The 21,728-nt window shown below is 34.0% G+C and overlaps 4 protein-coding genes and 1 long non-coding RNA gene across 5 annotated transcripts; 3 read left to right on the forward strand and 2 right to left on the reverse strand.

Annotated features, from left to right (window-relative positions):
* Positions 1–3,179: 3,179 nt before the first annotated feature.
* LOC112705927 (mRNA cap guanine-N(7) methyltransferase 2) lies at positions 3,180–9,030 on the reverse strand. The gene is made up of 11 exons (XM_025756960.2): positions 8,894–9,030; positions 8,302–8,506; positions 8,058–8,231; positions 7,323–7,391; positions 6,987–7,096; positions 6,013–6,135; positions 5,843–5,935; positions 5,560–5,628; positions 5,328–5,416; positions 5,125–5,222; positions 3,180–3,677 (listed from the first exon to the last, which is right to left on the reverse strand). The coding sequence occupies exons 2-11, from the start codon at positions 8,392–8,394 to the stop codon at positions 3,501–3,503; spliced, it is 1,095 nt and encodes a 364-aa protein (XP_025612745.1). The 5' UTR covers positions 8,395–8,506; positions 8,894–9,030; the 3' UTR covers positions 3,180–3,500.
* On the forward strand, positions 8,960–10,873 carry LOC112705928 (uncharacterized). Its single transcript, XM_025756962.3, has 4 exons — positions 8,960–9,195; positions 9,310–9,429; positions 9,740–9,970; positions 10,327–10,873. Exons 1-4 carry the CDS (start codon positions 9,010–9,012, stop codon positions 10,702–10,704), a joined length of 915 nt encoding a protein of 304 aa, XP_025612747.1. The 5' UTR covers positions 8,960–9,009; the 3' UTR covers positions 10,705–10,873.
* LOC140174794 (uncharacterized) lies at positions 10,538–11,726 on the reverse strand. The gene is made up of 2 exons (XR_011864514.1): positions 11,189–11,726; positions 10,538–11,057 (listed from the first exon to the last, which is right to left on the reverse strand). It is a non-coding gene; the product is annotated as an uncharacterized lncRNA (long non-coding RNA).
* A 159-nt stretch (positions 11,727–11,885) lies between these two features.
* On the forward strand, positions 11,886–15,719 carry LOC114924303 (rust resistance kinase Lr10). The gene is made up of 3 exons (XM_029288280.2): positions 11,886–13,266; positions 14,045–14,086; positions 14,350–15,719. Exons 1-3 carry the CDS (start codon positions 12,444–12,446, stop codon positions 15,471–15,473), a joined length of 1,989 nt encoding a protein of 662 aa, XP_029144113.1. The 5' UTR covers positions 11,886–12,443; the 3' UTR covers positions 15,474–15,719.
* Positions 15,720–16,628: 909 nt separating this feature from the next.
* On the forward strand, positions 16,629–21,699 carry LOC112704947 (LEAF RUST 10 DISEASE-RESISTANCE LOCUS RECEPTOR-LIKE PROTEIN KINASE-like 2.7). The gene is made up of 3 exons (XM_029288282.2): positions 16,629–17,587; positions 19,941–19,982; positions 20,313–21,699. Exons 1-3 carry the CDS (start codon positions 16,774–16,776, stop codon positions 21,440–21,442), a joined length of 1,986 nt encoding a protein of 661 aa, XP_029144115.1. The 5' UTR covers positions 16,629–16,773; the 3' UTR covers positions 21,443–21,699.
* The last annotated feature ends 29 nt before the right edge of the window (positions 21,700–21,728 follow it).

The raw sequence follows: 21,728 nt of genomic DNA on the forward strand, positions 1-21,728 counted from the left end.
AATGTATCAACTCTTGTTTTTAAGTTGTTAACTTATTATTACTATATGTGGAAAACTTGGAAACCAATCCTGATTTGGATCCCCTAAGGATTTTAGTTAGTGAATACTAGAACTAGAAGATGGTCAATTGTTGTTGAAATTTGTCCTTTTAAGAACTAGGGAGTAAGAGTTGTTAGAATTGTAACTATTTTATGTTAATTATTTCTGAAGTTTTCAGTTCAATAGTGAATGGAATATCGGACTACTAAAGAAAATGAGTGTGTTTTCTTTTTTATTTTTTTCTGTTTCGGGTTATATGGTTGGTCTTTAATTTTTCATATTTTAACACATCTTTCTATGTGAAGGCTATGCAGCTTTAAATAAGAAAAATACAAACTGTATTATAGGATTTATAGGTACGTCAACCTAACATTTCCGTTGTATTTTCTAAAATCACTTTAATTATGCTGTTGCATTGATTCATCATTATATACATATTTATTTATGAAATTGTATAATTAAAAAGGAAGATGTTTAGCGTATGCATTTCAAGTTGTATAATTTAAAGCCATTTAATTCACATAAGGCTTTTGAAAGTTATTGTATTAAAAAAAATGACAAAAAGATGACATAGTTTCTTTTTTTTTCTTTTATGGAAACTGACATGTATTTTTTCCCCCTAAAATAATACACTAATGTAACGAAAAAATAAAAATTTAATTATTATATTGGTTTTTATAATTTTATCAAAATTAAATTTTTATATATATATATATTTAATTATTTTCTTATACTATTTTTAATTTTATAATTAAGTTATTTTTATGTTAAAAATATTAAAATTAATAGAATATTTCTTTCAAAATATATGCGTTTAAAAATCTAATTAGATTTTTTATTATGAATATTTTAAATTTGTGAATAAATATTCAATTAATTTTAATATTTTTTTATATTAAAAAAATTAATTATAAAATTAAAAATAATATAAAAATTTAATTTAAGAAAAATATAAAAATTTAATTATAAATTTAATAAAGCTACATAAAGAAACAAAATAATTAAATAATAAAAAAACAGTACTCTAATATAGTTCCGAAACATATCACCTGTCTATAACTTTCTATAGTAGCACATCATTTTCTTTTTCAGACTAACTTAGTGTTCTGGTAATCTTTCAAACGCCAAATTCAGAGTTTACTCTAAAAAAAGGTTTTCAACAAATATATTGCTAACGAGAATTCTTATTTTCTTATACTCATTTGTTTCCTTATTTATTATTATTTTTTAATAGGTTGGCCCTTCCACTAAAACAATTTACATCGGTTAATAAGTTGAATTTGATTATGAAGACGGTTCATAAGGCAAAATTATTCATCCCATTATTACATAATAAAGAAATTAAATACTTCTACTAAAATATGTTTTTAAGTTTTATCATTGACCTGCCTCGTTGAGTGAATTTGTATTTCTTGAGTTGGAAATATTTTTCATGGAATTAAGAAGAAATCCTTGATATATATACATATAAAAGAAAACAGATACTTGGAAGTGAGCTGGTTCCGCCTTTGTAAGAAACTTAGTTTTTAAGATTTTCATCCAACTATGATTTCAGAGAACACAATTTCCCTTCCTATTTGTCATTTTTTCCCCTTTCTTTTCTTTTTAGTGATATAATTTTCCTCCCCATTTTCATGGCTTTACCTATATGGCTTTATGATTTTTTATCCTTCGGAAAACATAAATAAGTAAGCAATGTTATCTATCATATTATATTTAGAATTTTAGTATATGTTTTAATTAAAAAAATTATTATAAAACAATGCATAAAATTTAATTTTAAAATTAATAATAAAAAATTATTTTTAAAAATATATAAAATATAATTTTTAATAAAATAATTATATATTTATTAAAATAAAAAATTTAATTTAAGATACATGTTAGCTAAATCTAATATATTACTCATATATTGTCAACATAAATGCGGTTGCAAAATTTAAATTATTTTTCTAATTATTTTTTAACTTTAAATAAAAACTTAAAATTTTTATTTTAAATATTTTTAAAAATAATATATATTTAACATTTTATTCTTTTAAATATTAAAAAAATAAATTAAAACTCTAAATCATCATTCTAATGATTTAACCAAAAAGGAGATCGGATTTGGTTGGAAGATTTTCTTCAATTTAAGGACACATTCACCGAAAAGCCTTAAAGGATATCACACAACAAATGACATGAATTTTAAGGGCAGCAATTTGGTTCCTCAGCAATGGAGAGAGTCCCATCACAATCATTAATGCCAACCACGCGCAATTGCCCTCATTTACCAATATACCCTTTGGTCTGCATTATTAACTCTGATCTAAAAACATTACAATAAAAATCTTCCAAAACGATTATACCCCACTACCCTCTAACACGGGCTTGGGAAGAAGAAAAAGGTTGAGTGATTGATTGTGAAATTGTTATTAATAAGTGTACTAAAATATTAACAAAGTTGAATGGATCAATTGACCTAATAATTAGTTTATTAATTCATTTAAATAAGTATAGGATTTAAATTTTGTCTCGTGCATCTAATAATTTATTGGTCAATAACAAATTTTTAAATAGAATTTCGATTTGCGACATCTTGATCAGTTGGACTGAAAAATACCGTGAAAAACAAAAAAATATACTAAAATATTTATTTTAAAATTATTTAAGATATAAAATTTTAGAAATAAATGTATCTTTTAACAATGTTTTTATGTTAATCCACTTATTAACTACGTTGTGTTTTTTTAAGTCTTCAACTAGCAAATTGGGTTGTTAGAGTAACATTGATCTATTTATTTTTATTGACTCAAGAATCAACCAGGAGTTTGGATATGTTGGTTGATTTCTCACCCATGCTAAATACCTATGTGTTTATGACACATTTCTTATTCTTTAGTCTTTTTTATTTTATAATTTTTTTTAACCAATGTTTGTAATGATTAGCGTACAGCTGTTTGATGACAAGAATTTCATTAGCTTTGACTAAATTAGGTGGGTGTTAAAGCAGTCTTGGCATTTGCTTTGGCAATTTCCTTTACCCAAGTAAATAATAAATAAAAAGAATAAACAAATTACATTGTGCAATTACTAACATAGTAATGAAAATTATATTTATACAGAGGTAAACATTTATCTAAAGAGTCTCCATGAGCTTATGCCATAAATAAGAGTCAAATTATTTTATAATCTATAAACATGATTCTTTTTCGTTCACTGTCTAATTCATTCAAACTCGTGCCTCATATTTCTAACACTTTTGGAGTCTGACACAATGGGGACAGAAAAACCCAACAAAAAGCTAACAAGCACAATATGCAAATTAACGATAAACTAAACCCCGGCATGATGATTACATAGTAAACAATGTTAGTAATGGAAACCTAACTGCAATTTCTACTTTAGCCAATACATAGTATGAATACTAAAAAACAAAGAAAGGCAAATAGGGTAAACCCCCCAGACCATAGGATTAGTCAAAGTGCCTCTGGAAAACGTAAATCAGGAGGGCCAGGGCCCAATATCCCTTTTTGTTCGCTAATCATGCCCAGCCCAAGAGTAGGAGGAGGAGGTGGTGGTGGAGGTGGTGGTGGTGGTGGTGGAGGTGGTGGCTCCATCTGTGCATTTATTTCATCATCTCTCCAACTTGTTCCCTGTAAAATAAAGGATGACTACCACTCTCCCTCCAAAGTATATTATTATTACAAATAAGAAAATGGATGCCAAATAATAATAATTTTTTAATTGCAAAATGAAATGAGTAATTTAATTAGAAGTCACATCTATGCAAATGAGAAGAAATTTCTTGTATGTCATTCTGAAAACGAAATAAGGTCAGTAGTTGCTTTCGGTGTGGAAAGTATTGGGATCATACATGAACATAGAATGTAGTTTAATAGCCTATGGGTCACAGCTTCAGTTGATTATTATTTATTTTATAATTTAGGTTGATGAAGTAATTACTTCTTAACTAATTTATCGCTCTTGGGAGGAGCTATGCCACTTATTATTACCGACTTTAAGACTTTATGCTTTCTTTAATTATGTATTTATGTTGAAGTCAAAATAGTGTGACACCCACCAGGCCACTGGAACTTTATTTTACGTTTTCATTTTTGACATTTTATTATAGTTTGATTTATATAAATTTTTTGAAAGTTTAATTAATTTTTTCATGTTTCTTTAAGTTATGTTCCCACTTTCCAGCATGTACGACACGCCACAAAACATGCAGAAGAGGATTCATTAAAAGCAAAGGAATAATTCATGCACTTTTTTAAAAATATCGGTGTTAAAAAAAGAGTGAATACCCCACTCGACCCTGACAATTATCTCGAAAGGACAACGAGACAAAAAAAAAACACATTTGGGACTGATTAGCCTCTGTGCCAAAAAAAAACATTGACTTTTTTTTGCACAGGGACTAATCAGTCCCACAAAAGTAAAGCTAGGGGCTGGGTTAGGTATTTTTTTTGTCAAGGACCTCGTTGTCTTTTGAAGTAATTGTCAGGAACAGTTTTGGATTTTTCTCTTAAAAAGATGGAAACTTTTTACTGATACAAAAAAGGTTTTAAACTATGACCACAAAACATGTTCATCATAGGCTTTTTCCTTTAACCAGAAACCCTTTTAAAAAGTGGGGTATGAACGAGTTAGAATAAGGGGCCCCAAAAAAAAAAAAGAATAATATCTAAAGTCAGTTCTCAAGAAATTTTTAACAAAACATTTTAATCCTCTATGACTTTTAATCACCAAATCAGTCTCCAATCTTTTATTTTGTTATACAAATCAATCTTTACATCAAATTTTGGTAAAAAGTTAAACAATTCAGTCCCTATCATTATTTCATTATTTTATAAAGACATATCAGTTCCTAAAAACTTCTAAAATTCTCAAATTAGTCCCTCAGTATAAACGAAAAACCTAATGTGAAGGCTGATTTGTCAAACGTAATAAAGTTTGAGACTAATTTGATAATTAAAATTTGTAAAGTGTCCGACTAAATATTTCCAGGGACTAATTTAGGGTATTACTCAAAATAATAAACAAAACCTGTGTGACATATGCTGAAAAATAATATTAAAAACTATTGATAATTACCTCATCAAGATTATAAATTGGTTCTTGGATTAATGGACTGGCAATTGGAGGTGCAATATCTGGATCAGGCTTTTGAAATATAAATGTTGTATAGAGACCTGCATTTGAATGGAAACTCAGTTCTCCATTTAACTACAGGTGAAAGTGACCAAGACACTTTGTACTAGATAATTCATGGTCAAGAGAAACAATTAATGCATTACCTAGAGCATCGTATGATCGAGGAAGAAGTCTTCCCCTAGGATCCAATAGGTTTGGAACAAAGTTCATTAGCAACCCTGCCAATTGTGCTCTTTGAGCAATTAGAAAAATGAAGAAGGAAGTTAAATAAACAAAACAGTCTTAACTACAAAATTGCAAATAACACACTATGTATACTACAGTTGAAGGATTTGGAAAAATCATTATTCCTACATACAAGAATGCAAAACCAACCTGTTGTCATCATAAAACTCGGTTAGGTTTTGTATTTCCACATACGCAAGACCAGCTTCTCTGGCCAACCTGAGTTTCATAAGAACACAAGTCGAATCAGTCTAAAAGTGGAAATTGATTATATGAATGTAACAAGTACAAAAAATACTGAAGTCAATGCTGTTCCTTCATGAAAACAGGCTTGGTAGTTAGTATTAGAGATTGACATCAATATGGTGCATTGGCAGCAATCAATGCAACAACTCACAGAGTATCAATGTTAGGTTATTAAGTAAGATGAAACCTGATGAAGCTTGGAAAATGAACCAAGCAATGGGTTTCAGCAGAGGCATCACTGGCAAATTTCAGCTGGTATTTCTTCCCAAATAAGGGAAACCTGGAAAGATCGGACAGGTTACATGGCGAAAGAGAAGAATTGGTAACATAAAGTTGAACAATTGTGGAGATATATACTTTTCTTCTTCAACCTCAAAAGTGATCATGTAATTCTCTGTCCGAATGCAATTGGGAACAATATTTGGCTTCATGCTGCTGCCTTTGTTGTGATATGCTTCAACATTCTTCTGGTACTTGGCCCTATATGGCTACAATGTTACCAGAATCCAGCATATTTTGGTATAAAGACCTCATGCAGACTTCAATCAACGCTCAGAAATGTCATGCATGGATGGAAGTATGGAAGCACCATAAGAAAATAGACGGAAGCAACTACAAGTAGAAGAAAACACAAATGTCTCATAAATAAGATCATTCATTGTCTAAATCTGGACCTCTTCTGTACACTTCTCCTGGACACTAGATGATTCTTCTCCTTTTCTATTGGGCAGAGGGTTTTCATCATATGTATAAAGGCATAATAACATTAGAAGGAAGCAGACATTTGAAAAATATATCCAAAGAATCCTGGCAGACTGTAAAGGGGCACACCCAGAAGTTGTTCATTAGTAAAACTAGTAATCTAAAGTCTAAACCATAGCTAAATCTGGAAATTAAGGTTGAAACTACTTGGAGCATTTATAAAGGCATAATAAAGAAGAAAGAAGGCTGAGATATCTAGGACATAATTGTCGCAACCAAAGACACGGTTTATAGACCTACTATTTATTGTCACTGATAAACAGGTACTCCAATGATGCTACTAGGAAAATCAGGCCAAACAATCTAGGCGCAATTGCGCAAACATTAAACCAAAGACAAGGAAATATTAGTGTTCTCAGTAACAATCTAAGAGCAGATATGTCGGTGAAAACTTCATAGGTGTTTTGGCTTCACTTAATAACTACTTAACACATCAAATCACCAATCCAGTTCTCATATTGTGTGAATTTCATTTGTACAGCAGACCAAATAAAAAAATACAAAACAAGAAAGAGAGCACATGCAATTACATTCAAGAATATTAGACCTTTGACAAATAAGTCTCATACCATATGGTAGATGAGTCAGGAGTAATACCAAGAAAATAACCCCCTGGCTTCAGTAGAGATGACACATTATGCAGGAGCCTCCGTGCTTTCTCTTCAGTTTCAAAACACAGCTGCATTAGAGATATTAATCAGAAGTGGAGCAGCAACTAAATTTTAGTGGAATAACTAAAATAGAAATAGTGTAAGGACAAATGTTAGAAAATAAGATATCATCCATCAAGATCCAATCAGCAACTATAACTCACATGTACATTTTTTTTTTGGAGAGAGAGAGAGAGAGAGAGAGAGAGAGAGATTATAATGCTTCAAACCATCATTTGGGAGTGAATATCAAACCTGCAAATGCTGCAAACAGCAGACAAAATCAGCCACAATGGTCTTCTCCAAATGCACTTCTAAATTCTCCTGTTAGAAAAGAAAATGCACAATATAAGATCAAAAAGACTAATGGATTTGGTTCATTTTTACTCCAACTTAAGGTGGTAAAATAAAGTATGAAACAACCTCAGGAAAAAGGCGTCGAAAAGCACATATCTCACACAATACAGATCTTAGCAACAATTAGCTTTTATTTGTCCTTTTAAATTCTGCCTAGTTTACACCCTTTAGAATCACAGTTGCCTCAGTGCACTCAACCACACTAGTTCAATTTTTTCCTTTGGCAATTTATCCCTGTGCTCTTCGCATAAAAGTTTGTAGTTTTGAACTCATATATCATACATACTAAAACAAAGTTCCATTCTGCTTATACATTGACAACATTATCCTATAGAACCACAAAATTACCCCTAAAAGGGAAATAGGAATACGCAACACAAAAAATCTACTCTATGCAACAAAACAAAGATGAAAATCAAATTCAACGAAGAAGGTAAGAATACATGTTCCCCCTGGCTTCTCAGCTGAAAAAGGTTACTACAAAATTACTATGAGAAAGGAATAAACAGTGACAATTCCGTGTGCCCTAAATTCATGTACCATGTAAACAGCTCAAATGAAAGCTATGCTAAATAAGCGAGAATAAGAAACATACAAACATAACTGTGTAGAAGAAGAAGAAAGAAAGCTCACTGTGCAAGGGTCAAGGTCAAAGAACTCGGCAGTGAAGGATTTGCGGTGAGAGTCCCAGGCTTCCCGCAAATTGTCGAGAGAAGAGGAAGAGGCATCGATTCCAATGTAGTGGCCAATTTGTGCCTCCATCCATTTCTCAGAGTCGCCGCCTCCGCCGCAGTACAAGTCACAGACCTTCAACGAAGAGAGCGAGTGAGTGATGAGAGAAAGAGAATGATGAGAGAGCGAGTGAGAGAATGCTAACCGTGGCGTAGGGGTGAGCGAAGATCTTGATAAGAGCCATCTTCGCAAAATCGTAGAGGCGTTGCAGCGTCGACTCGCTCCTCGAAGACGTCATTCTTCATCCAACATGCAAAAGGAACCACCACTCTCTCCCCCACCAGTCCACCACCCTCCACCGCCAAGCACTTTCCGGTTACCGGTGTGTTTTGTGGTTTGTAGTCAAACACCTTCAAATACATTTACTTATTGTTTAGCGAATATAGGTAAATAGGTAATATTGAATCAGGTATTAACGTAATTTCAAATATTTTATTATTTTAATCTATAAAAAAATTATTAATAAACATTTTAATACCAATAAAAATTAGAACGAAAAAACGAGATTCAAACTTGCATGCAAATAAGGTGGTAGATATTATGGTAAAAATGGTCATAAAATTACAACTTTTACATATGGAGTTTCTTTTATTCTAAGGAGAAATTTAAGAATAATCTTAAATGAGATTGTCTTTCTATGTAAGCAGTTTCTTGTTCAGTTTATTTTGTTTTTTTGTTTAATTTGTTTCGGTAAAAAAAAAAACTTGCACAATAAAAAATTCACTTTAAAAGTTTACCTCATGTTTTGACTTGACATCACCGTCGTAGTGAGACGTCCACGAAGCATATTATTTCCCAGAACAAAGCTAACAAAACTTCGAAATTTGATTGGCAACGAAGGAGGAGAAACCAGATGAGCTCGCACAAAGAAGAAACCTTAGTGGAAGCAGCGCTTCGAGTTCTGAACACTGCCGACCCTTTCGAGAAGGCTCGACTCGGCGACTCCGTCGCTTCACGGTGGCTCCACGGTGCCATCGCTCTTCCCTACCACCCTTCTCGAAACCTACCCGTCCCTGATCGCCCCGCAAGGCTATCCAATGTAAGGGTTCTCTCGTTCTTCTGTTTTTGGGGTCCCACTGCCATGTGTTTGATGAAATGCCTCACTCGTATTACGTCGCTGATTTTGTTTCTTTTGTTTGATTATTGTTGGCAGGTGAAGTTGGTGGCGCCGAGTCTGATGCCGAAGCTTGGCAAAGCCGGCAGCTTGCAGAGCAGGATAGCCATTGTGCATAGTCTTGCTCACACTGAAAGCTGGGCCATTGACCTCTCTTGGGTATTTTTCTCTAACTTCTTCCATTGCTTTACCTTTCTTTCATTTTAGAGTTTAATCTTGTTAACTTTCTATGTGGCAGAATATATATGTTCACGGTAGATAATATAAGTTATAAACTTCGTGACACTCAGTTTATGAATATTTTATATTTTACTAAAATGTGTTTCACCCTCCTTCCAAAGCATTTGTTATTGTGTTTTCTGGAAGACATTTGCTTTGAGTTTGCATGCAGCTGCGAAGAGAGATTGGTAAATATATATATATATATATATATATATATATATATATATATATATATGATTTTTTGCAGGATATAATAGCTCGATTTGGCAAACAAGAAGCTATGCCTAGAGAATTCTTCACAGATTTTGTGAAGGTCGCACAAGATGAAGGGCGACACTTCACCCTTCTTGCTGCAAGGCTTGAGGAGCTAGGTTCTTATTATGGAGCATTGCCAGCTCATGATGGCCTTTGGGATTCTGCTACTGCTACTTCCAAGGATTTACTATCACGATTAGCAGTTGAACATTGTGTCCATGAGGTGTGTCTCACATTGAGCTGTGGCTTTTTATGGATATGTTTTATATTTGATGCTTGGATTTGTCATTCTAGAAACCAAGATTGAGTCAATAGGTTGCTTATGAATAATTTTGTTGGCAGGGGAGTGATGGAGTGCATGAGGAATCATCAGATTTATTTTATTTTATTGTATTTTTATTTTATTTTTCTAATTTTAGCAGCTCTGAATATATATATATATATATATTTTAATTAAGTTGGCATTTCAAATAGTTTGTTAATGCCTATAGTGATATGTAGGTTTGTCCTACTTCCTTTATTTATATCTCCCTCTCCCTTTCTATCTAAAATATAGTACCTTTGTGAGTTTGAACACAGGCCAGAGGACTTGATGTGCTGCCTACAACAATATCTCGTTTCCGCAATGGTGGGGATGACACTACAGCAGAGCTACTAGAAAGAGTAGTTTACCCAGAAGAGATTACACATTGTGCTGCTGGAGTGAAGTGGTTCAAGTATCTATGCCAGAGGTCCAGAAAGCTGGCCCCAGACACAGAAGAGCAAGAAGTTTGTTCATTACAAAATGAAATGACCACAGAGGAGAATGAAGTGATTCCAAAGTTTCATGAAATAGTGAGGACATATTTCAGAGGACCTTTAAAACCACCTTTTAATGAGACAGCAAGAAAAGCTGCTGGATTTGGTCCAGAATGGTATGAACCGCTTGCTGTTAAAGAGGCCAACCAATCATTGTAACCATTTTCTTACTGTTTATATTTGGCACGTAACTATAAATCTATAACACATAAGGTCATTTATGTGCTTTTCTTTTTCTATTTTTTTTATTTTTTTTTAATTTTTATGTTGTGTTTTGAATTTGGGCTGATTGTGCCTTCTCTTTAACTTAAGTTTTTAATCCATAAAATTAGTTCGTGTGCTTCGCGATTGTGGAGTAGCTTCAAGAGTTTGGGTTAAACTCATACATCCATCATCTCCAGGATTTTTTCAGAGCTTCCCTCAATCTCTGGATAAGGTGGAATCTTTCATCTAATCTGGAAGCCCAAAAACAAGAATGCTGGCAATCCATCTTCGTCACAACCTGTTGGTGGCTGTGAAAATGGAGAAATCAAGAAATTTTTAACCCGCCTGGAAAAAGGCCTCTAGACCCAGCAAGTTTCATAAGAGAATATATAGAAAAGATGAAAGAAGCATTTCAGAATAGGGGAGGGAGGACTCTTACCCGAAACAAGAAAATGGAGGCACATATCACCTAGATCCCACCTCCGACTGGTTGGATTAAAGTCAATACAGATGGGGCAGCGATGGAAGGTGAAGGAGAAGCTGGCCGTGGAGGGGTGTGCAGAGACGAATTGGGCCAATGAGTAGCTGGTTTTCAAATGAATATCGGAAGATGCTCAGCATTCCAAGCTGAACTGTGGGGAGCTTTCCAGGGACTTCGAATTGCCTGGACTTTGGGGTTTAGAAAAGTGATTTTAGAAATGGATTCCCAATCAGCTTTGGAGGTACTTCACAAAGGAGAAGGGAGGAAAGAGCATCCTAATCCTTTGATCAGAAGTATTGAGGAGTTAATGAGAAGAGTTTGGCAGTTATGATGTACCCACACATATAGAGAAGGAAATAGAACTGCTGACTGGATGTGTAAACAGAATTTGAAGGCTGGCTTGGGATACAGTTTTGTTGATCAACCAGTTAGAGGATTAACTCAAATCTTGTATGATGATGCTAGAGGGTATCGTTTCCCCGCAGAGTAGTTGTGTAATTGTTTTTGTTTTTCCTTTTTAGCCCCGTATAAGTACCAAAAAAATAAAATTAAAGGTCAAAGGATAAGTAAAATGTCATATCGAAATAAGAGTCAAATCTTAAAGTGGTCCATGAATTTGCTATTAAATTTTGAGTTCATCCTTGAACTTAAAATCATCTCAAATTTATCTTTGAACTTAACACCAGTCATCTTTAAAGCACTTTCTGCATCGTTTCATCATTTGTCTCATATTTTTGTCGTCCTTTGTATTTAATAAAAAAGACCCTAATGGCCGTTGAGGCCCCCTCTTCAACCCTATTCTCTCACACTCACATCACTAACCCTATTCTCACACGAACATATTTGCATATGAGCTTAAAAGACATTAAGACAAGGATGCTTAATGGGACATACCTAGAACGAGTCCAAGTTATGTAGATGTCATGTACAAAAGAGTGATAATGTGTGATTAGATTAATTAAAGTAGTTTCTAGGAAATTTCTGCAGCTGGGAGGTCTCATCACTCGCATTACAAAGTCTGGTCAAAACATGTGTGGCGACTTGAGACTGAAAGTCAACACCTCCATGGAGCACATACGTTTCCGGAGACTTGATTGCAAGTCCTTGTGAATAAGTGGTGCTGCCATGTGAAGCAAGTGAATTCTTGTTATATGTGTTTTTAAATCTATATCTGTAGTCTCTTGTGATTGATGTGTATACCAAATTAAAGAAAATGTTATCCCTTTGTTCATTTTTGGTACCCCTTCTACTGCTGCTGGGGATCTCCTCATACGTTTTCAATAATATTTATGACTCCCGGTGGGATAGCGAGGTGGCAATTGATGCAAATAAAACAATGTGTTCATCCGGGTGGTGTGGGAGGCATGACATAAGGTACCCGTTCAGGCTGAATAATAGTAGTCCAAGCCACTGTGGTGAGCACAGGTACACCCTCTCTTGCGAGAATGATAACCAACTCTTTCTCTATCTCAAATCAATCAAGTTCCAAGTGCAGTCAATTAACTATAACAACTACACAATTCGACTAGTTGACGTCAATGTTCCCCTGCATACCCATAATCACTCTTCTCTCCCTAGTTATTCTTTGACCTCCTCCAACTTCACCAGAGATGATCCATATCAATATTGGTTCTATACACAGCATTTTAACGATGTTATTACATTAACAAAGCAGATGGTATATTTGATGAGGTACCCACCATATGGAGTAGAATCTTCTACTGCTGTTGCAAATTGCATGAATGGATCCTATGCACTTGGGAGTACATTCTATGTCAGTGATCTTGACAAGCGTCTCCAGGATTTGGCGTTCAGAGACTCATGTCATATAGATTGGATGTATTTGACTTCATGGCCTACTGAAATCAAGCAGATCAACATTTCATGCACAGACATCCATCGTTTGCTGCTCTACGGGTTTGAACTTTCTTGGATGAAAGGATATTGCTATAATGACACAGACTTTGCCATTCTCGGTGATCATAACAACATCGTTTGTTATAACAATCATTACGAAAGATCTCCATTTGATAATTGTAAGTGTGTACCTTACTAATTTAACTCGATATTACTTATTCTTATATGAGATTTGTTATTGTTTTCTTGTATCTTCTCTTTATGAAGGTACCTTTTAATTTAATCAATGTTTTAAAATTTGTTTTCAATTTTTTATAAAAAAAAAAATTGAACTAATTTTAGTTAATAAGACACCTGCCAATTTCACAATAACAGATTATCTGAATACTCATATTCTATAATCTTATAAAGTATCATAATAATTTCCTTTTTGTATAAGTTCTGTTTTGTGTTGTTGTTCAACATTGCCTTGTCTAATTTTCTTCTTCTACATTTCTAAGAAAATAAAAGACTTCCTATTCCTTAATGTACTAAACAGTTCACAAGTATGTTGATATAACGATGAAACGAAAGTGTAACTTTTGTTTTCGTATGTATTGTTTATTTATTGAAAAAGTAAACTAAAAAATATGAGAACAATGTGTTCCTTTTAAACTTAGTTTCTTAAACTAAATTATCCTTTTGACTCATAGCTAGATAATTTTAACTAACACGTGATAAGGTAGGTGTTTTTCATTAGAAAAATAATTAGCCATTAAATTAGTGTTATTATGTAATTGTATATATTCACACAACTTTTTTAACTAAACAATCACCTACTAAATTAAGTATATAGTAGTATACTAAAAATTTTGTATAAAATACCAAATTTATATATTTATATAATAGTTAATTGATGATTTTTTTTTATGTACATTTACCATGATTGTTTATCTTTACCCTTTTTATTTCTTGCAGATGTAGTTTCATGGATTGTTATATGTCTAGTGAATGGAACGAGTAAGCCTTGTCTTTCCCTTTACGGCTTGAACCTACATACTTATTTTGTTTTATTTTATGCATAGCTCTATGATGACATCGTGGAATTTATGAAGGGAACGCCATTAGAATTTAGCAGTAAAAATGAGAAACACTACCATAGTTTTAAAGGCTTACCTTTCTTAAAATAGCATATTAAGTTTAAAATTTTGCCATTCAAATCTAAAGATGTTAAACTGAGCGGTTTTATGATTTCTCAAACTATTTTTCCATCTTCTTTACAGTTTTATTTTTACTTGGCAAATTTGGACTTGGAGCTTTGTTCATCGTTATCTTCTGCATATGTAAATGGAGACGAAGACATTTATCCATATATGACAGTATTGAAGATTTTCTGCGAAGTGACAATAACATCATGCCAATTAGATACTCCTACAAAGAAATCAAGAACATAACTGGAAAGTTCAAGACTAAACTAGGAAATGGAGGCTATGGCTCTGTTTTCCAAGGAAAACTTCGAAGCGGTCGTCTTGTAGCTGTTAAGGTATTGAATAAGGCCAAATCCAATGGCCAGGAGTTCATCAATGAAGTTGCTACTATTGGAAGAATTCACCATGTTAATGTGGTGCAACTCATTGGTTTCTGTGTGGAGGGATCAAAGCGTTGTTTGGTGTATGAGTTAATGCAAAATGGCTCTTTAGAAAAATACATATTTTCACCTCAAGACAGTGCTTCCTTAAGTTGTGAAAAACTCTATACCATTTCCCTTGGAGTGGCACGTGGTATTGAATACTTGCATAATGGCTGTGATATGAAAATTCTGCACTTTGACATCAAGCCTCACAACATTCTTTTGGATGAAAACTTCAATCCAAAAGTCTCTGACTTTGGACTTGCAAGGCTATCTCCCACTGATAAAAGCATTGTGTCTATGACTGCAGCAAGAGGAACCATAGGGTACATGGCTCCTGAGCTCTTCTACAGAAATGTTGGCGCAATCTCGTACAAAGCTGATGTCTATAGCTTTGGGATGTTGTTAATGGAAATGGCTAGTAGAAGGAAGAATTTGAATGCACAGACTGAAAATTCTTGTCAGATATATTTTCCCTTTTGGGTTTATGATGAATTGCAGGATGGAAGGGAAATAACAATAGAAAATGACACAGCTGAAGAGATGAAGTTGGCAAAGAAAATGATGATTGTGGCATTGTGGTGTATACAGACAAAGCCTAATGATCGACCTTCAATGAAGAAAGTTGTGGAGATCTTGGAACAAGATGAAGACTTATTGGAAATGCCTCCTAAGCCTTACTTCTATCCACTTGATGAACCTGCAGACGAAGTCGGAGAAGAAAACAGTTCAAGGCTATCCTCTGTTATCTCATCAGTTACTGGTTCCAAAGAATAGAACTCTGCTATTTGGACTCTGATCTGATATAAATTTGCAAGATCTGCATCTAGCTTTTTTCCTTGGCTATGTCATATATGTGTGTATTTCTGAGGTATATGATAGAATTAATTGATTTGATTACTATATGTTGAATATGATAGAATCAATTGTTCAAGAGGTTTGTGTTTGTCTCATATTTGGTAACAAAAATGCACATTCTACTTATTAGAGATCAAGTATAAAATTAAATATTAAGATTCCCAATTTCTTCCAATATGTATTTTCTTTTGGATTCAATGCTACTAGGATTGGGATTTTTATTTTTTGCTAGCTAGGCTACCAGTAGAGTTAGTAGAAGAGGTAGTTTACAAAGAAGAAATTACAATTTTTGTTGTTGGATTAAAGTGGTTCAAGTATCTATTTCAAAGTTTCATGCAATAGCGAGAACATATGTCAGAGGACGTCTAAGACCACCTTTTAAGTACTTCCATATTGTTTCATCAAACTAGGATCAATTTTAAAGTACCAAACTCAATTTTATACAATTCAGTGTCTAACCCAAATAAATTTTAATACTTGAATGTACCAAAACAGAAAAGTAGCCAACCATAATAACAGACATATCTCTTGATGTAATATGTTTGTTTTTCAGCTCTTAGCCAGATCATCAATTATGGGTTATTTGGCAGGTAACTATAAATCTATAACACATGATGTCATTTATGTGCATTTTTTTTATTGCTTTTTATTCATATATTGTATTTTGAATTTGCTGCGATTCTGCCTTCTCTTTAACTAGTTTTTAATCCATAAAATTAAGAATGTTGCATTTTTATTTTGATTTCCTCCAAAATATGTTCTAAAAGCTAAAAGGTCAAAGGATAAGTAAAATACTAAAATGTCAGTATCAGAATGACAAACATATTTGCGTATGAGCTTGAAAGATAAGAATGCTTAATGGGACATACCTAGAATGAGTCCAAGTTATGTATATGTCATGTACAAAAGAGTGTGATATATATTGTGATTAGATTAATTAAAGTAGTTTCTAGGAAATTTCTGCAGCTGGAAGGTCTCATCAGTCACATTAAAAAATATGGTCAAAACAACATATGAATGATGACTTGTGAATGGAGTTGTGAGACAGTGATGGTCAACTCCTCTATGGAGCACATACGTTTCCCAGAGACTTCGTTGTAAGTCCTTGTGAATAAGTGGTGCTGCGCTGCAAAGCAAGTGAATTCTTGTTATATATGTTTCTAAATCTATATCTGTAGTCTCTTGTTATTGATGTCTAGACCCAATTAAATAAAATAAAATGTTATCCCTTTGTTCATTTTTGGTACCCCTTCTGCTGCTGCTGGGGATCTCCTTATACGTTTCCATTATTTATGACAACCGGTGGAATACCAAGGTGGCAACCGATTCAGACAAAAGAATGTGTTTATCTGGGTGGTGTGGGAGGCATGACATAAGGTATCCTTTCAGGCTGAATAATAGTAGTCCAAGCCACTGTGGTGAGCACAGGTACACCCTCTCCTGCGAGAATGATAACCAACTCTTTCTCTATCTCAAATCAATCAAGTTCCAAGTGCAATCAATTAACTACAACAACTACACAATTCGACTAGTAGATGCCAATGTTGCCCTACATAGCCATGATCACTCATACCTCCTTCCTTATTCTTTAGCCTCCTACAACTTCACCCGTGCCAAAAATGAACCATATGATTGGTTCTATAAACAGCATAATGATGTTATTATATTGACAAAGCAGATGTTATATTTGAAGTGCCCACCATATGGAGTAAAATCTTCTGCTACTGCTGCTGCAACAACCTGCATGAATGGATCTTATGCGCTTGGGAGTACATTCTATGTCAGTGATATTGACAAACCTCTCCAGGATTTGGCATTCGGAGACTTGTGTCAGGTAGAGTGGATGTATCTGACTTCATGGCCTACTGAAATCAAACACACAAATATTTCATGCGCAGACAACCATCATATGTTGCTCTACGGGTTTGAACTTTCTTGGTTGAAAGCATATTGCAAGAATGATGATCCAGGATATGCCATGCTCAGTGATCATAAAGTCATTTGTTATAAGCCTCCACTTATGCCGAAAATTTGTAAGTGTGTATCTATGAATTTAACTCGATATTTACCTATTCATATATGGGTTTGATGGTTTTAGTGGCTAAGAGAAGGGGAATTGAATCTTAGCCCCTTTTTTGCTTGCTTACACTTGCTGGACTTAGAGGAGACTTTTCTCTTTTTAGCTCGTCCCTAGCCACGAGACTTTTTCATTTAGTCTCGTCACTTGGCACGAGACATTTTTGGATTTTGTTCCTGTGCAGTAGAAACAGAAATGGAGTAGGAGAGAAGGAAGATTACACCCAGATATATCCTGGTTCAGCTGCTAAGTGCAGTGCAGCCTACATCCAGTCTCCATCACAACAATGATGGAATTTCACTATAATCAACTTTGATTACATACACCAATTCTCCCTAGGAACTACCCTTCCTATCTGGGACAAGTCCAGAATTCTAAACCCAATCCTGAACTTGACTTGGTCACTGCCAAGCTTTCAACTGTAAAGTGCTAACCCAACTTACAAGGGGATTCCCACAGAATTATGAAACACAACACAGATGTACAAAGGAACGCTAAGGACATCTATGGCTTTTTCTTTTAATTTTGCACTCTCTGCCTTTTTCCGCTCTATGGCTTTTTCATACAAACCTCACTGTTTGCCTTTTTCCATGAGACTCAAGACATAACAAAATTAAACAGAATACATTGAAGGAGAAGAGAAAATTGTTAGCTCAAGTAGCTCTGAGAACTCTGTGCCTTGCACTCTCAAATTTTCTCCTTGCTTCAAATAGTGATTGTTCACTCTTTTTATAGAAGAGGTAAGCCTCCACACTTAAAGCCAACACCCAAGCCTAACTTCTTTTCCTTCAAGAAACAGATCCGGTTCGGCCACACAGAGAGAGAAGAGATAACCATGCAAAACCCAACATACAATTACCTCTAGTCCTTCCTTGGTCATCACTCTTCATTAATCCGAGTACTCCATCCTTAGCTTCCTCTCCAAGATGGATTTCTGGCCCTTGATGCTTCATGATGATGATGACTTCATCTGCTTCAATCTCTGCCTCTTCCATCACTTCGCCACTCTAGCTACTTCCTGTGGTGGTTGAGCAGAATCAAAGACAAGCCATGCCTCCAAGAATCTCCTCCTTGCTGGCCGAATCTTCTTCTTCCTTTTTGAGCATGAAGAGCTCGAGATTACCTCACCAAATCTAACCATTCTTGGTGAAAATCTCAGCCACTACATACTTTATGTTTTCTTTTTCCTAACGCCATCATCATAATGGCCTCTTCTTTGCAATTAGCTTCTCTGTGATTTGTACTGATAGCTTGCTTTATCCCTCCTTTCCTGCTAGACAAGACCGAAAGAGAGAGAGGAGAGAGAACAGAGAAAACCTTGCAATGTAATTAAAGAAGAAAATGAAAATGAGTTAGGTTTATATTACTCATGCCTAGCCTCTGCTTCCTTCTTCAAATTACTTGCTTCTACTATCTTCTTCTCTGACAGTGAGGTGACCGTATGCAAAGATAAAGAAGAGAGAGTAGAAAGTAGAAAAGCAATGGAAGTAATGTGTGATATAAGATTATAATCAATTAAAATCAAATTCCCATGCTTTTGCCTTGTAACGTGCCCTACTCAATAAATGCCATCAAATCAGATTTTCTCTTTCCATATTTCAAGGCATTCATTAAATCCATTTAATTCAAAATTTGAATTCTAACCATGAAAGAAATTGGTGTCTGTGGGAAGCATTCATCTTTTGCTTTCTCTTTATTTTCAATTTTAGACCTAACCCTTGTTGGTCTTGCAAGAATTTTAATTGGACTTGCTTTTTAAATTTTTGGTCCAATTATCATTTTAATAAATCAGCCATTTATATTAATATTTTGTACAAAGGCTAATTATTTTTATCAATTAAATTGGACTTCATGCATTCTTTTGTGTCCATTGATAAAATCTGCATATAACAAAATTATTAATTAATAAGTATGGATTAAAAATTAAATAATAATTTTGTAATTAATTGTTTTAATAATGTTTGATCATTATCAAATTAATTTGGAGTTTTCAAACTCACAAGGTTTCATTATCGAAACCTTACGCCTTCTTAAGGTACCTGTACTTTAATTTAGTCAACGGTTTACGACTTTTTTTTCAATTTTCAATTTTTTATTTTTTTATTTTAGAAGCAATTAATTTTAGTTAATAAGGCGTCTGCCAATTTCTCAATAACACATTATGTGAATACTGGTATTCTATAATCTTATAAAATATCACAAGAATTCCCTCTTTCTTTAATCTTAATAATTTATAGAAAACTTAAGAATTTAGGTGTCATTAGCTTATACAATACTAATTTAATCTTTTCCCTGTTTGTTTTTTGCAGTCCTAGTTCCACTGATTGTTGGGTGTCTGGTGTATGGAACGAGTAAGCCTTGTCTTTCCTTTTGCGCTATGTACTTATTTTTTTCGGCATTGAAATCTAGGCATAGGTCTATGATGCCCTTATGGAGTTTACTAAGGAACACTACCATAGTTTAAAATTGGGTAAACAATGTAGGAAATAGTAATATTATGATGATGATGATGACATCATGGAATTTATGAAGGGAACACCATTAAAATTTAGCAGTAAAAATGAGAAACAACAACAATGAAACATAGCATAAATAAGTTTAAAAATTTTGTCATTCAACTCTAAAGTTGTTAAACTGAATAATTTTATGATTTCTCAACTATTTTCCCATCTTCTTTACAGTTTTATTTTTTCTTGGCAAATTTGGACTTGGAGTTCTATTCATCGTTATTTTCTGCATATGTAAATGGAGACGAAGACATTTATCCATATACGATAGTATTGAAGATTTTCTGCGAAGTGACAACAACATCATGCCAATTAGATACTCCTACAAAGAAATCAAGAACATAACTGGAAAGTTCAAGACTAAACTGGGAAATGGAGGCTATGGCTCTGTCTTCCAAGGAAAACTTCGAAGCGGTCGTCTTGTAGCTGTTAAGGTATTGAATAAGGCCAAATCCAATGGCCAGGAGTTCATAAATGAAGTTGCTACTATTGGAAGAATTCATCATGTTAATGTGGTGCAACTCATTGGTTTCTGTGTGGAGGGATCAAAGCGTTGTTTGGTGTATGAGTTAATGCAAAATGGCTCCTTAGAAAAATACATATTTTCACCTCAAGAGAGTGCTTCAAATTCCTTAAGTTGTGAAAAACTGTACAATATTTCTCTTGGAGTGGCACGTGGTATTGAGTATCTGCATAATGGTTGTGACATTAAAATTTTGCACTTTGACATTAAGCCTCATAACATTCTTTTGGATGAGAAATTCAATCCAAAAGTCTCTGATTTTGGACTTGCAAGGCTTTATCCCACTGATAAAAGCATTGTGTCTCTGACCGCAGCAAGAGGAACCATAGGGTACATGGCTCCTGAGCTCTTCTATAAAAACGTTGGCACAATCTCATACAAAGCAGATGTTTATAGCTTTGGGATGTTGTTGATGGAAATGGCTAGTAGAAGGAAGAATTTGAATGCTTTGACTGAAAATTCCAGCCAAATTTATTTTCCTTTCTGGGTTTATGATCAATTACAAGATGGAAGGGAAATAACAATAGAAAATGACACAGATGAAGAGATGAAGTTGGCAAAGAAAATGATGATTGTGGCATTGTGGTGTATACAAACAAAGCCGACTGATCGTCCTTCGATGAAGAGAGTTGTGGAGATGCTAGAACAAGATGAAGACTTACTAGAAATGCCTTCTAAGCCTTACTTCTATCCACTTGATGAACCTGAAGGCGAAGTTGGAAAAGATAGCAGTTCAAGGGTATCCTCTGATATGTCATCAGTTAGTGGTTCCAAAGAATAGAAGTGTTCTGTTTGGACTCTGATCTGATATAAATTTGCAAGATCTGCATCTAGCTTTTTTCCTTGGCTATGTCATATATATGTGTATTTCTGAGGTATATGATAGAGTCAATTGATTTGATTAATATATGTTGAATATGATAGAATCAATTGTTCAAGAGCTTTGTGTTTGTCTCAGATTCTTGTAACAAAAACACTCATTCTACTTACTAGAGATCAAGCACAAAATTCAATATTAAGATTCCCAGTTCCAATAAATGTATTTTCCTTTGGATTCAATGCTTCTA

This window comes from Arachis hypogaea, chromosome 8, assembly GCF_003086295.3.
Source record: "Arachis hypogaea cultivar Tifrunner chromosome 8, arahy.Tifrunner.gnm2.J5K5, whole genome shotgun sequence".
Classification (NCBI taxonomy): Eukaryota; Viridiplantae; Streptophyta; class Magnoliopsida; order Fabales; family Fabaceae; genus Arachis; species Arachis hypogaea.

Coding starts and splice junctions, on each gene's coding strand:
- LOC112705927 (XM_025756960.2), bottom strand. CDS start 8,394: ATGACGTCTTCGAGGAGCGAGTCGACGCTGCAACGCCTCTACGATTTT. Junction 7,392..8,057: donor TTGACCTTGACCCTTGCACA/GTGAGCTTTCTT, acceptor CTTTTCTAACAG/GAGAATTTAGAAGTGCATTT. Junction 5,223..5,327: donor TCGATCATACGATGCTCTAG/GTAATGCATTAA, acceptor ATTCAAATGCAG/GTCTCTATACAACATTTATA.
- LOC112705928 (XM_025756962.3), top strand. CDS start 9,010: ATGAGCTCGCACAAAGAAGAAACCTTAGTGGAAGCAGCGCTTCGAGTT. Junction 9,430..9,739: donor GGGCCATTGACCTCTCTTGG/GTATTTTTCTCT, acceptor GATTTTTTGCAG/GATATAATAGCTCGATTTGG. Junction 9,971..10,326: donor TTGAACATTGTGTCCATGAG/GTGTGTCTCACA, acceptor GTTTGAACACAG/GCCAGAGGACTTGATGTGCT.
- LOC114924303 (XM_029288280.2), top strand. CDS start 12,444: ATGTTATCCCTTTGTTCATTTTTGGTACCCCTTCTACTGCTGCTGGGG. Junction 13,267..14,044: donor AAGATCTCCATTTGATAATT/GTAAGTGTGTAC, acceptor TATTTCTTGCAG/ATGTAGTTTCATGGATTGTT. Junction 14,087..14,349: donor ATGTCTAGTGAATGGAACGA/GTAAGCCTTGTC, acceptor TCTTCTTTACAG/TTTTATTTTTACTTGGCAAA.
- LOC112704947 (XM_029288282.2), top strand. CDS start 16,774: ATGTTATCCCTTTGTTCATTTTTGGTACCCCTTCTGCTGCTGCTGGGG. Junction 17,588..19,940: donor TCCACTTATGCCGAAAATTT/GTAAGTGTGTAT, acceptor TGTTTTTTGCAG/TCCTAGTTCCACTGATTGTT. Junction 19,983..20,312: donor GTGTCTGGTGTATGGAACGA/GTAAGCCTTGTC, acceptor TCTTCTTTACAG/TTTTATTTTTTCTTGGCAAA.